Source organism: Arachis hypogaea, chromosome 11 (assembly GCF_003086295.3).
Source record: "Arachis hypogaea cultivar Tifrunner chromosome 11, arahy.Tifrunner.gnm2.J5K5, whole genome shotgun sequence".
NCBI lineage: Eukaryota > Viridiplantae > Streptophyta > Magnoliopsida > Fabales > Fabaceae > Arachis > Arachis hypogaea.
In genome coordinates, this window is record NC_092046.1 from 59935882 (window position 1) to 59948327 (window position 12446).

At 35.3% G+C, this 12446-nt stretch overlaps 1 protein-coding gene across 2 annotated transcripts; it reads right to left on the reverse strand.

Moving 5' to 3' along the window:
- Window positions 1-291: 291 nt before the first annotated feature.
- LOC112721696 (SNARE-interacting protein KEULE) lies at window positions 292-11000 on the reverse strand. 2 transcript variants are annotated; one of them, XM_025772734.3, is made up of 22 exons: window positions 10730-11000; window positions 10397-10594; window positions 8843-8901; window positions 8263-8344; window positions 7811-7889; window positions 7447-7497; window positions 7259-7355; window positions 7115-7147; window positions 5842-5967; window positions 5559-5750; window positions 5375-5458; window positions 5191-5289; window positions 4989-5065; window positions 3579-3675; window positions 2695-2820; window positions 2435-2530; window positions 2180-2296; window positions 2023-2100; window positions 1357-1544; window positions 1031-1121; window positions 850-939; window positions 292-720 (listed from the first exon to the last, which is right to left on the reverse strand). In XM_025772734.3, exons 2-22 carry the CDS (start codon window positions 10467-10469, stop codon window positions 679-681), a joined length of 1977 nt encoding a protein of 658 aa, XP_025628519.1. In that variant the 5' UTR covers window positions 10470-10594; window positions 10730-11000; the 3' UTR covers window positions 292-678. The 2 variants fall into 2 exon arrangements, with proteins under 2 accessions (XP_025628519.1, XP_072063009.1); XM_072206908.1 differs by lacking the exon at window positions 10730-11000 and having other exon boundaries at window positions 10397-10729.
- Window positions 11001-12446: the final 1446 nt, after the last annotated feature.

Genomic DNA, 12446 nt, shown 5'->3' on the forward strand with positions numbered 1-12446 from the left:
TCTATAAACTACGTTACTAGCCTTAAGTAGAAAGAGTTGAACCTGTACAGTTTTTTAACCATTAACTGATTTTTTAAAAATATATTTTATATATAAATATATTATTTTATTATATTTAATTTAATGCCGATTAAATTTCAATTGAATATTTGAACTTTTAACTTTACCGAATTAATTTAAAACCTTGATTTTTATCACCCTTAAATCAAGATAAAGAAATCCACCCATAATAGAAATTATAAATTCAATAATCATTAAACTCTCAATTTATCACTCTATCAATCCTTTCACTTTAAAAGAATAATATGGTGCCTTACATTTTATACGACCAATTCTTCTCAAACATCATTTCCATGGAAAACATGGTGTTATTGTTTAGCATTACAATTTTCCGCATCTCTCCTCCACACAAGTTTCCTTCCAAATTCATTAATTCCAATTTGGATGAGTCTCTTGCCAGAAATATTTATATTAAAGAAGGGGGGGAAAAAGTAAAATGCGTCTCTAACCGTTAACCAATGAAGAATTCCTAGCATATGCACAATCTGTCACTCAGCAGCTTGGCTGAAGCACAGCTCAAATGTTCAAAGAATTTGCTATATTGACATGATTAAACTCTACGAATACAACAATATTTGACAAATATAATCTCATCTTTCACTTTCCAAGCCCATAGAATCATATCTGGAGATCATCCAATGCCGTTAGCAACTTTAATTTCTGCAATAAAACAAGATATTTTGCAGCGATCGTTCAGGTGAATTGCAAGCACAACTGAATTTAAAAATAGAACAAAAAAAAAAAAAAGAAGGGGGGTTTGGGGTGGGAGGGAGGGGTTAGATGCAATACCGTAATAAATGTTGCAGGATCATCGAGACTTGTCGACCCTAGAATAACTTCCCTCCTCAGCTTACTGGTAAGCTTGTGGCAAGCCCGAAGCTGGAGATTTTAAAACAATATATCAGAGAACAGAAAAGATGGAAAGTGGTTAAATGACACCCTCATTTGATCAAATCAATATTATTCAGACCTCAGATCTGGTTGCTCCACCAACAATGAATATAAATATCCGCTGTCCCATCTTCTTGAAATCACTGGATGAGTGTTTGAGAACCGAATCACTGTGCAACAGCAGGAAAAGATGAAAATTAAATGAATATTTTGAAACCAGAGGACAATTGGCAATTTTGTCTGATGCATGATAGTCCTACAAATTACCTACATAATGGCAAGCTTAAGCCAGTTTATGCAAATAAGCGAGGAGGATTAGTACCACGGTCACGGTTCGTGGATAAACTAACACTAAAAGCATTTATTATATTACGATTTTTTAATGGAGAGAAAAGAAAGTAAAACCTTGAATATCCATCATCAGAGCCTCGAGGTCGAGCCCAAGTTGGTGTGCGCCTTGACCTCATGGAATGAGCAGGAGGATTTTGATGTAATTGAGCATAAGGAACACCGTGGACAGTTGGATTTGGGTCATTTAAACATGGATAATCCTCCTTGGACAATTCATTTTTGTTGATCTTTTCAATGAGTTCCTGAATAATAGATATTCTACTCATCACATATGAGGCTAAGAAAAAGCTTCATAAGCAACTTCTTGAACAATAGTACAATATTTTAGACTAAAAATGTCATGGTAAAAAAAAATGAAGTTAGCTTTTGTTTCCTTTACAATGAGATTAAAAGATGTAGCAAACAACTGTTTAGTGAGTACCCTTTCTGGTTTTTATTTTTGATTTTTTTTTTTTTATTTATGGTTAGTTTTTAAGGTATAGAAATTAACCAGCATATTTACATGTTTCTTTATGTAACTGGAAAACATATATACATTAAAAGGGGGAAAAACAAACCTTCAAACTTATCCTTTATGCAATGTTCAAAATCAAATCAGGAAAGAAGTGTGAAATCTGTTCAACAGTTGACTTATGTATACTCCCCTTCTAATGAAATTTTTGTAAAGTTAATATTTAATATGAATTTAATGTGTTAAAATCGTATTCACTTAATTTATACCTCTAATATGGGATAAAAGCGTGACAGCTGCCATGTCTCTTCTTCACCAGAACGATCTTTCCTTGCTGCACGCTTTTTCTGACAACTTAAAGAAGCACGTTTCAGACTTAACTAAAGCATTGAAAGATCACATATTTGTACTATAAGTTACTGTTACCTTTATATCAAACTTAAGAGCAAATGCACCAGTTGAAGTCTTTTTGGCTTCTGGCTGTCCCACAAGCATTCTCAAATTATTTATCGCAATCATATCTTCATTTGTCAACCTTGCTACCTGAAAGCATTTTAAAGATAAAAACATGGCCAGCCACCAATACAGAGATTAGGGGAAAGATCACAAAATTTCTTCCTTGACATTTTAAATGAACACTAAGCGGTAATGTAGCTGCCACCAAGTCTATGAAAACTACACCTTCACCAAATTTAGACCAGTTTCTCCCTCAAATTTCTCAGGATAAATGGCTGCGAGTATCATTAACAAGCGTAACTTATTTTCACGGCTAGCATCCTGCATAAGAATAGCAATTAGAATGAAATTTAACCAATGAAAAGGCAGTGGTTTCATTTTTAATTTCACAAATTATTTTGCACAAAAGAGTTTTCTCTTAATCATATGTGCCCTGACCATGTGTATCCCTTTCTTTTCCCATCTTAGAAGTTAGAATTACTTACTTCATTTGTGGTCAAAAATTTGATCACATCTTTCATCCCTGCATCTCCAAAAACTAGATTTTGCTCCAGTTGCCCAATATCCCGAAGACTCGACTCCCTAATGATTCTGTTAATTTTTCCAGCAATCTGGACAAAAAAGTGCACAGTGGTAATACAAAACCCATTATCTTAACCAACTTCAATATCATAATTCATGTACAAAGTGAAACACACACAAACTCTAATAATGTCAATCAATTGTTTGAAGAAAGAACAAGCTTCATAAATATGTAACAAGTTTAAACACAAGATCATTTATTCAGTAATCAATGGCAAGAATCATGATGGAAGCAACTGAAACTTCTGATGGATATCCATATTTTAAAATAATATTTTTTTTTTGTGACTATTTTAAAATAATATGACAAATATTCAAATGTTCACAATAGTCATTTTTAATTAGATAATACTTCATACATGAAAAGATACAAATGAATCATCAAAGTTTTAAATAATGATAGGCTCATTTTTTCTTCTAGTATAATAATAAATACTCAATGATACATAGGACACAGTTGGTTTGATTATGATCTGTAAATTAGGATTCACAGTAACTTTCAAGGTAGGGAACCTGCTGATGCAGCAATAAACCAAGGGAAGATGGCAATGGCTTTCATTGTTTTCGACACCACATTTTTTATGTGATTTCTTTAGCAAAGAGGTGGTGAGGGAAGAGCAAACAAAATTAATTGTCCCACCAATCCACAATACAAATATAGTATTACAAGATTGAGAATTTCCTTGAAGATTTTAACATGTATTAGAAGACCTCTTCTAGGTAGCTTCCAAGTGAAGACAGCACCATTTTACTTTAATTATCTGGATTGCCATACAAAAGAACTAACCTCTACATGGAGGGAAAGCTTGTCAATTTGTTCACTGTATTGTGGAAGTGCTTGCACCATCTTCTGTATGTCCCTTGTGGACATTTCACCACTTCCTCTATAAAAGAAATGCAAAGTTGTGTCAAGTTAATGATGACACTGACTAGTTGAATGAATAAAAATTACAATAGACTCCCGATTTACTCTTTACTAAACAGGTATATGTAAGAGCTTGGTACCACAAATATTAGGATTAGGCAAGAACACAGAAAGAAGAGTAGAAGAGAATGGACAAGAAAAAGAGGAGCTGGAAGATATAAGGGTGATATTCTCCAGATCTCTGATTTATTCAGGGAAGAGCAAAATACTAAAAGGTAGAGATCAAGGTAGCATTAGAGAGGCTACCACTATTTTAAGGTCTACCCAGCCTAAATCCTTTCTTCCCCTACTGATTCCTTTCAACCCTCTTGTATACATTCTCAATCCTCTCTCCTATAACAGAATTCATGCCTCACTCACGCCCTCCCCACTAACTTTCCAGCTACCCTATTTGTTACATCAGCTCGTGCCACTCTATTTTCATTTTCAACTCTCCTTCTTTCCATTTTTCTACAGTAAATAAACGTTAGAGGAGCCATTTTACTATTCTCTTCTCTAAAACTTAACTGCCTCTTTTCCCTCATTCTTCTTATTTTCTTCACTTGGGTACTTAACAGTATATTCTTTCAAACTAGGAAATAAACATGCCTTGTTTATTTTCCAATTACCGACTTTGATCGTTTTATGCAACAGGTGAGATTTGACAGATACAAAACCAATTGTATGCAGATCTATCAGTTTCGGCTTTTAGGAGTGTTAATCCTTGACATGATATCATAATAGCCTCTACGGATCAAGTGATTAAGAGTGCAATTCATTTTCAGTACAATAGAGGGTACTATTGGCAAATCATTCCCAAGGATGAATGTGCAAAGGGATACCTAAGGAGTCTGCTGGATTTTTAGCTTCATGATGTTAAGTAGACCAAGACCACTTGTGTATGGCACCCAAACAAATTCTGAACAATCAAATAACACATTCACATAGTGCATATGTTATTTTGAAACAGTTGCAATACATTAATTGTGGTAATATAGGGTGATGGAGGAGTGACAAATAATGATATTAAATGGTAACATATATAAGAGTAACATCAGGCTTGACAACATAGGAGAGAAACAAGATTTCTTCCCAACATGGTCACACAAAATTAAGCATCCAAGCTACGAAATTATCATGACATAGGAAAGCATTTAAATAAGAACTACAGAATTAGTATTTTATTTATTTCATTATATCATACTACCATTAATACAATTAGTTCTTAACCAACAATCTTTTACATTACGCTGCCATTAATCAAACTCGAAAAATTATCAGGGATTCACTCACCTTGAACCATGTTGGATTTGTGCAGCTTTGTTCTTTGAAATGAAGTTGGTCATCTTTTCATGCAACCGTTCACTAGCCTGGCAAGGGCATCAATATCAAAAAGTCATCATGTTCCATAAGTGTAATATAGTATAGATGACCTTACATACTTGACTGTAAGCCTAAACTACCATATGCATTAAAAACTAATAGCAGAACTTACATCTGCAATATGAGCATGGCGAAGCTCAAGCCATATAGGATCGTGATCTTCCAAAAGAACCTCTTTCTTCTCAGGTAAACCACCATCTTTTCCAGGAACCTTACAAATGCAATAGATTTGTGTTCATATACAAGACAGTGGACAAAAATCTTCAATGGGCACATAAAGAAATTCTAGAAGATACCTCATGGACATATTTATTTCCATCCATATTTAGCAAATCATGGCACATAGCATCATATGTCCATTCATGTATCACAGGAGCAATCTACATCCAAAATGTTAACCTCGTTGTAAGCAATATAATACAGTAAGTTGAATTAAAATTAAAAGTCCAATGCTGTGACCAAAACATGGAGATAAGAAACCTGATCGATAGTTCTATCGATGATGAGCAATTCACAGGTCTCAGTCTGAGGAAAATTAGGTATAGTTTTTTTATATTTTGTGATACAGTCCCAGACACCAGCAGCAAGCTTTGTTGGAATAAGATCACGAAAAGTAGTCATCGTTGTTGCATCGATGGTCTTGGCAGCACGAAAGCGAACTGTAGGAAATTCCTAAAGACAAACTTATATGATTCAGTTATAGAACATTGATGACAATTTTTGTCTTCGTATCACAGAGTGTCAAACATCACTGACAACATACTCTTAATGAAGCAAAAACCGTGGCAATCCGCATAGCCATCACATTTAAACATGCAACAGCTTTATGATGATTCTCCTCGTCCCCAAACAGTTCCTCTAAAGCTCTCTCATTATTGGTGACAAAACCCTGGGTTAATTTGACCAAAATTACACATCAGAAAAATGAGATCACTAAAAAGTCAGAGAATGACCTATATACTCAAAAATATCAGATAATGAAGAAATTAAAACTAATAAACAATTCCTTATTAGCACATTTGATGGTTGATATTTATCTCAAGGGAAGGAACCTCCATAAATAGATCTCATGAATTTTGCATTCCAATAATGTAGCTCTACATATTACTATCTTTTTTAGTTAGTGTGGTATGAATAAAATCATAAAGACCAATGTCTAGCACAGAATGGATGTCTGCATCTGTGAACTTAAAAAAAAGCCCTTTATACCCTTTTGTTAGAGATTTTTTAAAGGTAAGTCAATGATAAAGATGTTTCCTTGTGTCACATTCAAATACTGGCAAAAGCATCTCTATTTGTGTAGGTAAGACTATATATATATATATCCTCATCAAACCCCACAAACTTGCTGGGCTACCTTCTTTTCGGGAGCTGACTTCACCTAGTCGGAAATGCATGGTTGCTATTTTATCAGAAACAAAAGTTTCTAACCTATGAAAGAAACGCTGAAACAGCATTTTTCCTGGGTTTTAATTTTCTCTTCTTTTAATCTTATCTCATTATTAATTATTTTTACAGCTGTCTTTTTATGAAAAAAGCTCTTTATAAATTGTAAAAAGCTCAAACAAATGCCTAAAAATTTCACCCCGAATAGAGCCTTTAGCTAATTTAAGCACATACTATCACATTCGACCCACACATCATGATTTTTCAACCTTTTACTTCTGTGAGAACAAGTTACTTTAATCCTTGTTAGACAATTGGCCCCAAATATCGCAGATCCAGTCACAGGCATAGGTTCTTGTTTGTTTAATTTGTACCTGGAGAGGTTTTCTTTTTCCCCAATTAACATGAACTTAATTGGAAGAACAATAGAACATACCAATCTATCATTCAATTCTAAAGTCTCTTCCATGGTTACATGGACTAGAAGTGGACAAACTCATCGAAAACTTCTACATGTCATAAGTTCTAAAATATACTAACGCTTACTACTAAAAGGGAAGAAAAAATGAGTATATTCATTAAAATCATGAACAAAGATAACATGTAGTAGTATGACAGACAAGCAAGTGAAATGAAGAAGTAGAACATACCTGACTGTCTATGGCAAAATACTCCAAATTCATCTGCAGTGTGTCAAGTTAGTAGAGAAAATAACAATCAGCAAAAATACATTGTTTGGCATAAAAATATCAATTCAAGTGCAATATATAGATCCTAAAATAAAGAATATTCACCTCCCTTAAAGCACCTATGCGAGGCAACACCAACGCATCTTTCTTTATCTCCATCACCAATTCTCTGGATATAGATGAACTAAAGAAAACAAACGCCCTGCAAGAACATAGTACAAAACATGCTTGAAAACCAACAGTGGAAATCAAGATGAAATTTCACAGATAGGAGATAATATAAAAACTCATACTTCCTGTATAAGGGTGTCCTCCCAGACATGTCTGACAAAAACATAATGATGCTGTCAAGAGAAATGAGGAGAGACAATCAATAAGTACAGACAATATCTATAAGACTTGACAGCACAGATTAGTTAGAATGACCAACAAAGCTAAATTTAATATGTAGCCATAAAAGTACAGAATAATTATTCTTCAGCAGCAACAACCTTAGTTTTTTCCAGTAGAACCAACAAATTATGCAAAAGTAACTGTGACATACAGCTAAGAAATCAGCCTCTACTTATAGAATTATGCATTAGTCTAGGAACACTTTCAAGTTAATGCAAGATAATTCATTACATATGCCACAAGCATAATAAAGAGGATATGTACTTCTCTCTAGTTGGCTGGATGAAGTATATAGCATCCATGGTGGGCAATGGCTGCCTTCGTTTGTATATGTCTTCCACCACTACAAAAAGAACAGCAAAATCTCATTACATGCAACAAATGGAACTAGTTATGCAAAATGCAGATGCTACCAGAATAATTTAGTCTCCTCTTTTACCCCAACAAGAGAGAAAAAAGAAAATTCCAAATTTAGGAACAGCTCCCAACTCTCTGAGAGTTACCACTACTCACTACAACATGTAATCACCTTTTTTTATTCTTTTGATAAAACAACAAATCAGAGAGAAGTAATGGGGTAAAAAAATAAATCATTGGATGCAGATATAGAATTTTTATCAATTGGAGAAGAAGCTTATCAATATGAACATAAAGGATTAAAAAGAGAGCAGAAAGAGGAAAAGCGAAAGCTCCAAAAGCAATATTGTGATTCTTACATGAAACACCTTCATCAGTGATATCAGCCATCTTGCAAGAGTGAGACATTATCTTGACAGTAAGTTTGTCCATTATTAATACCTGCAGGCAATCAACCAATGAAACAAGGGTAAACAAACTCTGGAGCTGGTTTAATATTTAGTAATAGCACATCCGTCCAGAAAAAAATTGAGATAGAATCCATAATGATGAATGATCCCATTTCCTTTAGCTGCTTACAGCGAGACATTCAGGGTGCAACATGTAGCCATATATCCAATAAATGAAGAGACATCATTTAACAAGGTGACATATTCAGAAGAGAAGATTCATGAATTTGACCATTTCCAATAATCAACATCATAAAAGAATAATAAAAAAAAGACGAAAAAAATTAGGGAAATAATAATGCCACTCCCATTTTTGATAATGTCACTCCATATATGATTTTTTTGCATTGTATGTTTGCAGAATTTTAGAAAAAAGGAGTGGCAATATCCATTCCCAGAAAATTATAGATAGAAGGGGTAACTCCAGTTGCCTCTATAGTGCAATTTAAAAACCGGAGACATGATTTATGAGATTGAAGGCATTTTGTACCTTCCATGTTGATTTTGAATCCCCAGTTTTCGCAGACCTGAGCATTTCATGTAATAATCCTGGAGAAAATTTTAGTTCACATATATTAAACTGGATGATCAGATCAGAAAAAAAAAAAAAAAAAAAAGCAAAACGTCAACTTTTTTAAGGCAATGTACGATCAGAATATGTGAGGGGGGAATTGAAAGATTCCAATACTAATCACTAGCTGAAGATTACCACTTGAACTATAAACTATTAAACTATTAAATATATTTTCAAATCTGTCTATCTGCTATCGGTTAGGACAAAATAATGCAGTCTCTTTACATATCTGTTAGAGAGCCTCCATAATAACCATGATCTATGAATCTAGAAAGACCATTTTATCCCAAGAGAGATAATTTCAATAAGTTACCCTGAGTTATATAATTCTTCTCCAACCATAAGGCACCAAGTAACAATATAGTATGCATATTACACCACCAAGAAAAAAGAAATTTCACTCAAGTTTTCGTAAAACCTCTATGTTTCAGGAAGTTGCTCCAACCTTAATAATTCCCACATTGACAAAAAGGTAACAAATAGCCTGCATTGTTTCTATTTGGCAGCTAAACTCTGCTATGTTTACAAGGCCTATCCCAAGCCCGGAGGTAAAAAGGGGGTTGTGTTAGGACTTGAACAGCCAATGTAAAATTGTTGAATTATGCAACATGGAATTAGAAAAATGTCTGCAGAGGAGTAAAGTCAACATCCTAGTATCCATCAATCAATAGGGCAAACTTAGTAGAGCAAAGAAATTAAGAACCGTGCTGCCACTTAACGTTCCCATTAGAAGGGAGCTTGAGCTCAAACGGGACGATAGAGTTCCTCAAATAGCAGAAGCAGTAGATAGTTCCTCTTTTAAACACCATAACTGTAAAAATCTCTGCCAGCTATCTATTATAACAACGCATTCAGACACGGTGGTCTAAAACATATCCACTGTGACACGATATCCTTCCACAATTAGCATCTCCATTCAGTAAGGCAAAGCATCATATCCAACATACCATAATTAAACTCAGATTTCCAGCAACATAACTGAAAAACAAAGATTACCAGTTTCATCCCAAAACCAATACACCTGATCAAGAAGATTTCACTCCCCATTAGGATAAACTCCATAGAACTCCCTCCAAAAGCAACTAAATCTGTTTATTATCTCCAGAAACAGGTGCCATTGCCAGTAAGCTTCAAGTTTTAAGGCGTTAACTTGCTTGCATTCACTTCAAAACGGTGTTTTTACTAATAAAAAAATCCCCCCAAACAAAAACCATTCAAGCATTCATGCGCCAAAACACAAAATACATAGTATTCACTGGGATCATAACCAATGTCGGCAAAAAAGAGAAAATGCACAAAATAAACTTCAGCATCAACTTCAACAACCAAAAATGCGGATAGAAAAAAAGGAAGGTACTAAATTACAGAAACTTCAAGAGAGTTCATAACTCTAACCAAATCAATCACGGAACGGAATCTAATATAATTATCTCCTTTTCTTATTGAAGAGGGAGAGAGAGAGGGCCTTACGCTCGCGGCTAATTTGTTTGAAGTTTTTATAATCGGAAGCATAAGATGAGGAATCGGAATCTGACATAGACATTGTGAATTGATAGTGATTGTGCCGTTATCCTCTGTCTCTGTGCCCCCAAACCCCACATAAAGAAACCGAAACGATGAGACCAGAAACCAGAGGCAGATCGCCGATTAACTGGAAACCTGATCAGACTGTGATACCAACAACCAAAAAAGAAGAATAGTTTCTTAAATTACAATTAAGATATACATGTATTTAAACCCAAATGTGAAGATCACGGCAAGAGGATAAAATCGTGAATGTGTAGAAAAGGAGGAGAAGTATACGATTGAATGTTGAAAGGACCACGACGTGTTGAATTGTGGAGAGCATTGAAGGGAAGGGGTCGTTGTGTTGAGGGACGAAAATGGAATTGAAAGGAAAGGAAATTTCGCAGAAGAAAGAGAGTGAATAATGCAATTGCCCGGTTCAGGATGAGGACGAGGACGAGGTCTTGGACCGGAACGGGGGAAATAGGGAACCGGGAACAACTACACTAACAAGTTGTTGCCGAACCGCACTCTCTTTTTTCCACTCAGTGTGTACCCTCTTCCCCCCTTTTACAGAGTTGCTCTCGCCACATTTAACTTTCCAACATTTTGCGCGTGCCATATTAATAAAAAAAGAAAAGAACAAATTAGTCCCTGATCTTTTAAATTGTGGACATATTCGTCCCTCACGTTCTAAAAATACAAAAACGTCCCTCACTATTCAAAACGTGTGACAGATAAATTTTTTCGTGCAAAATACTCTCCCAGACGTAACGGAGAGGGGTGATGTGTCGCTGAGTTGGCGTGTGTTGGACCTAGACCACCATTACGGTGCACATGTAATAAAGGTGCATTGAGGTTAGGGACAAATGGGTCCCTGGATGGAAAGACGACGTCGTTTTTATGTTTGCCCTATTTGTTCAAATGGAACTCGTTCGTCATTACCGTTGTTAAGTTCTGTGAGTGTTTGTGGGTGGTGGTGTTGTGCAGTCTTAAATGGGCAGCGACGGAGCTTCATCCAGCACATGACGCGTTCCACTGCCGCCAACCGTGAAATGCGTGGAAGCTGCAGAGGAGAAAGACGAGATTGCTCCGACGTGCAAATGCGGGGTGTACGCCATATTGTACAAATCGAGGACGATGACGAACTCCAACAGATTGTTCTTTGGATGTCCATTCTTTAAGGTATGTTGGTGATTTTATTTGGTCAGTTTGATTATACGGGAGTTAGTTATGTTTTGTTTGTTTTGGAATGATGAACATGCAGCTGAAAAATCCCAGTCACTGCAAGTTCTTCTTATGGCTGGATGACCATGTTTCAACAATAAGAGTCCTTGAAAAGTTTGTTACGGAGAACGAGGTTGATGATCTGAAGGTGTATCTGGGGAAGAAGGTAGTGGAATAGAAACTGGTTGATTTGGAGAAGAAGGTGTTGCATCTAGAGAGGAAGAAGAATGTTAATCTGTATTTGGTTATTCTTGCAGTGGTTTCTATAATTTTTGCTTCTGTTATTGCCAAACTTGGCTGAAAAGTAGGTAAAAAAATGATGTAATGTAGTATGGGATGAGTTTTCATTTTGTTGTATGCTGTTTGAACAAAAATGTTGTAAGCTAAATTATGATATATTAAGCAAAGTGATTGCCCTAAGCAAGTTAATGGCATAATTATTTAGAGATATGATTATATATGTAAAGCATAAATTAATCTTAGCAAATAGTTGTTCATGTATTACAAAAGAAGTCACTAACATGTCTACTACCTAAGTAAGGCATAAGTTAAGCCTGCAAGCTATACATAATCACATTGTTTCCAAAAAGAGTTGCTTTGTAAAACAACAGTGTTTCCCAAAAAGATGTTGATGTCATGACTAAAGTCTAAACATGTAGCATTAACTAGTTGGCTTGTTTAGTCCTGGAGTGGGGATGAACTTAAACAGTCGTTGGGTTGCTTTGCCTACTGCTGCCAAAGTCTGTGGAGATGCTCCTGATGTAGTTGGTTGTTGTGGAGAAGGGAG

What these genes read in the sequence shown, in the direction of transcription:
- LOC112721696 (XM_025772734.3), bottom strand. Translation starts at nt 10,469, where the DNA reads ATGTCTATGTCAGATTCCGATTCCTCATCTTATGCTTCCGATTATAAA. An exon ending in CAAACAAATTAGCCGCGAGC is followed by an intron (nt 8,902 to 10,396) that starts GTAAGGCCCTCT and finishes AATTTTCTCCAG; the next exon opens with GATTATTACATGAAATGCTC. An exon ending in AATTTTTGACCACAAATGAA is followed by an intron (nt 2,531 to 2,694) that starts GTAAGTAATTCT and finishes ATTCTTATGCAG; the next exon opens with GATGCTAGCCGTGAAAATAA.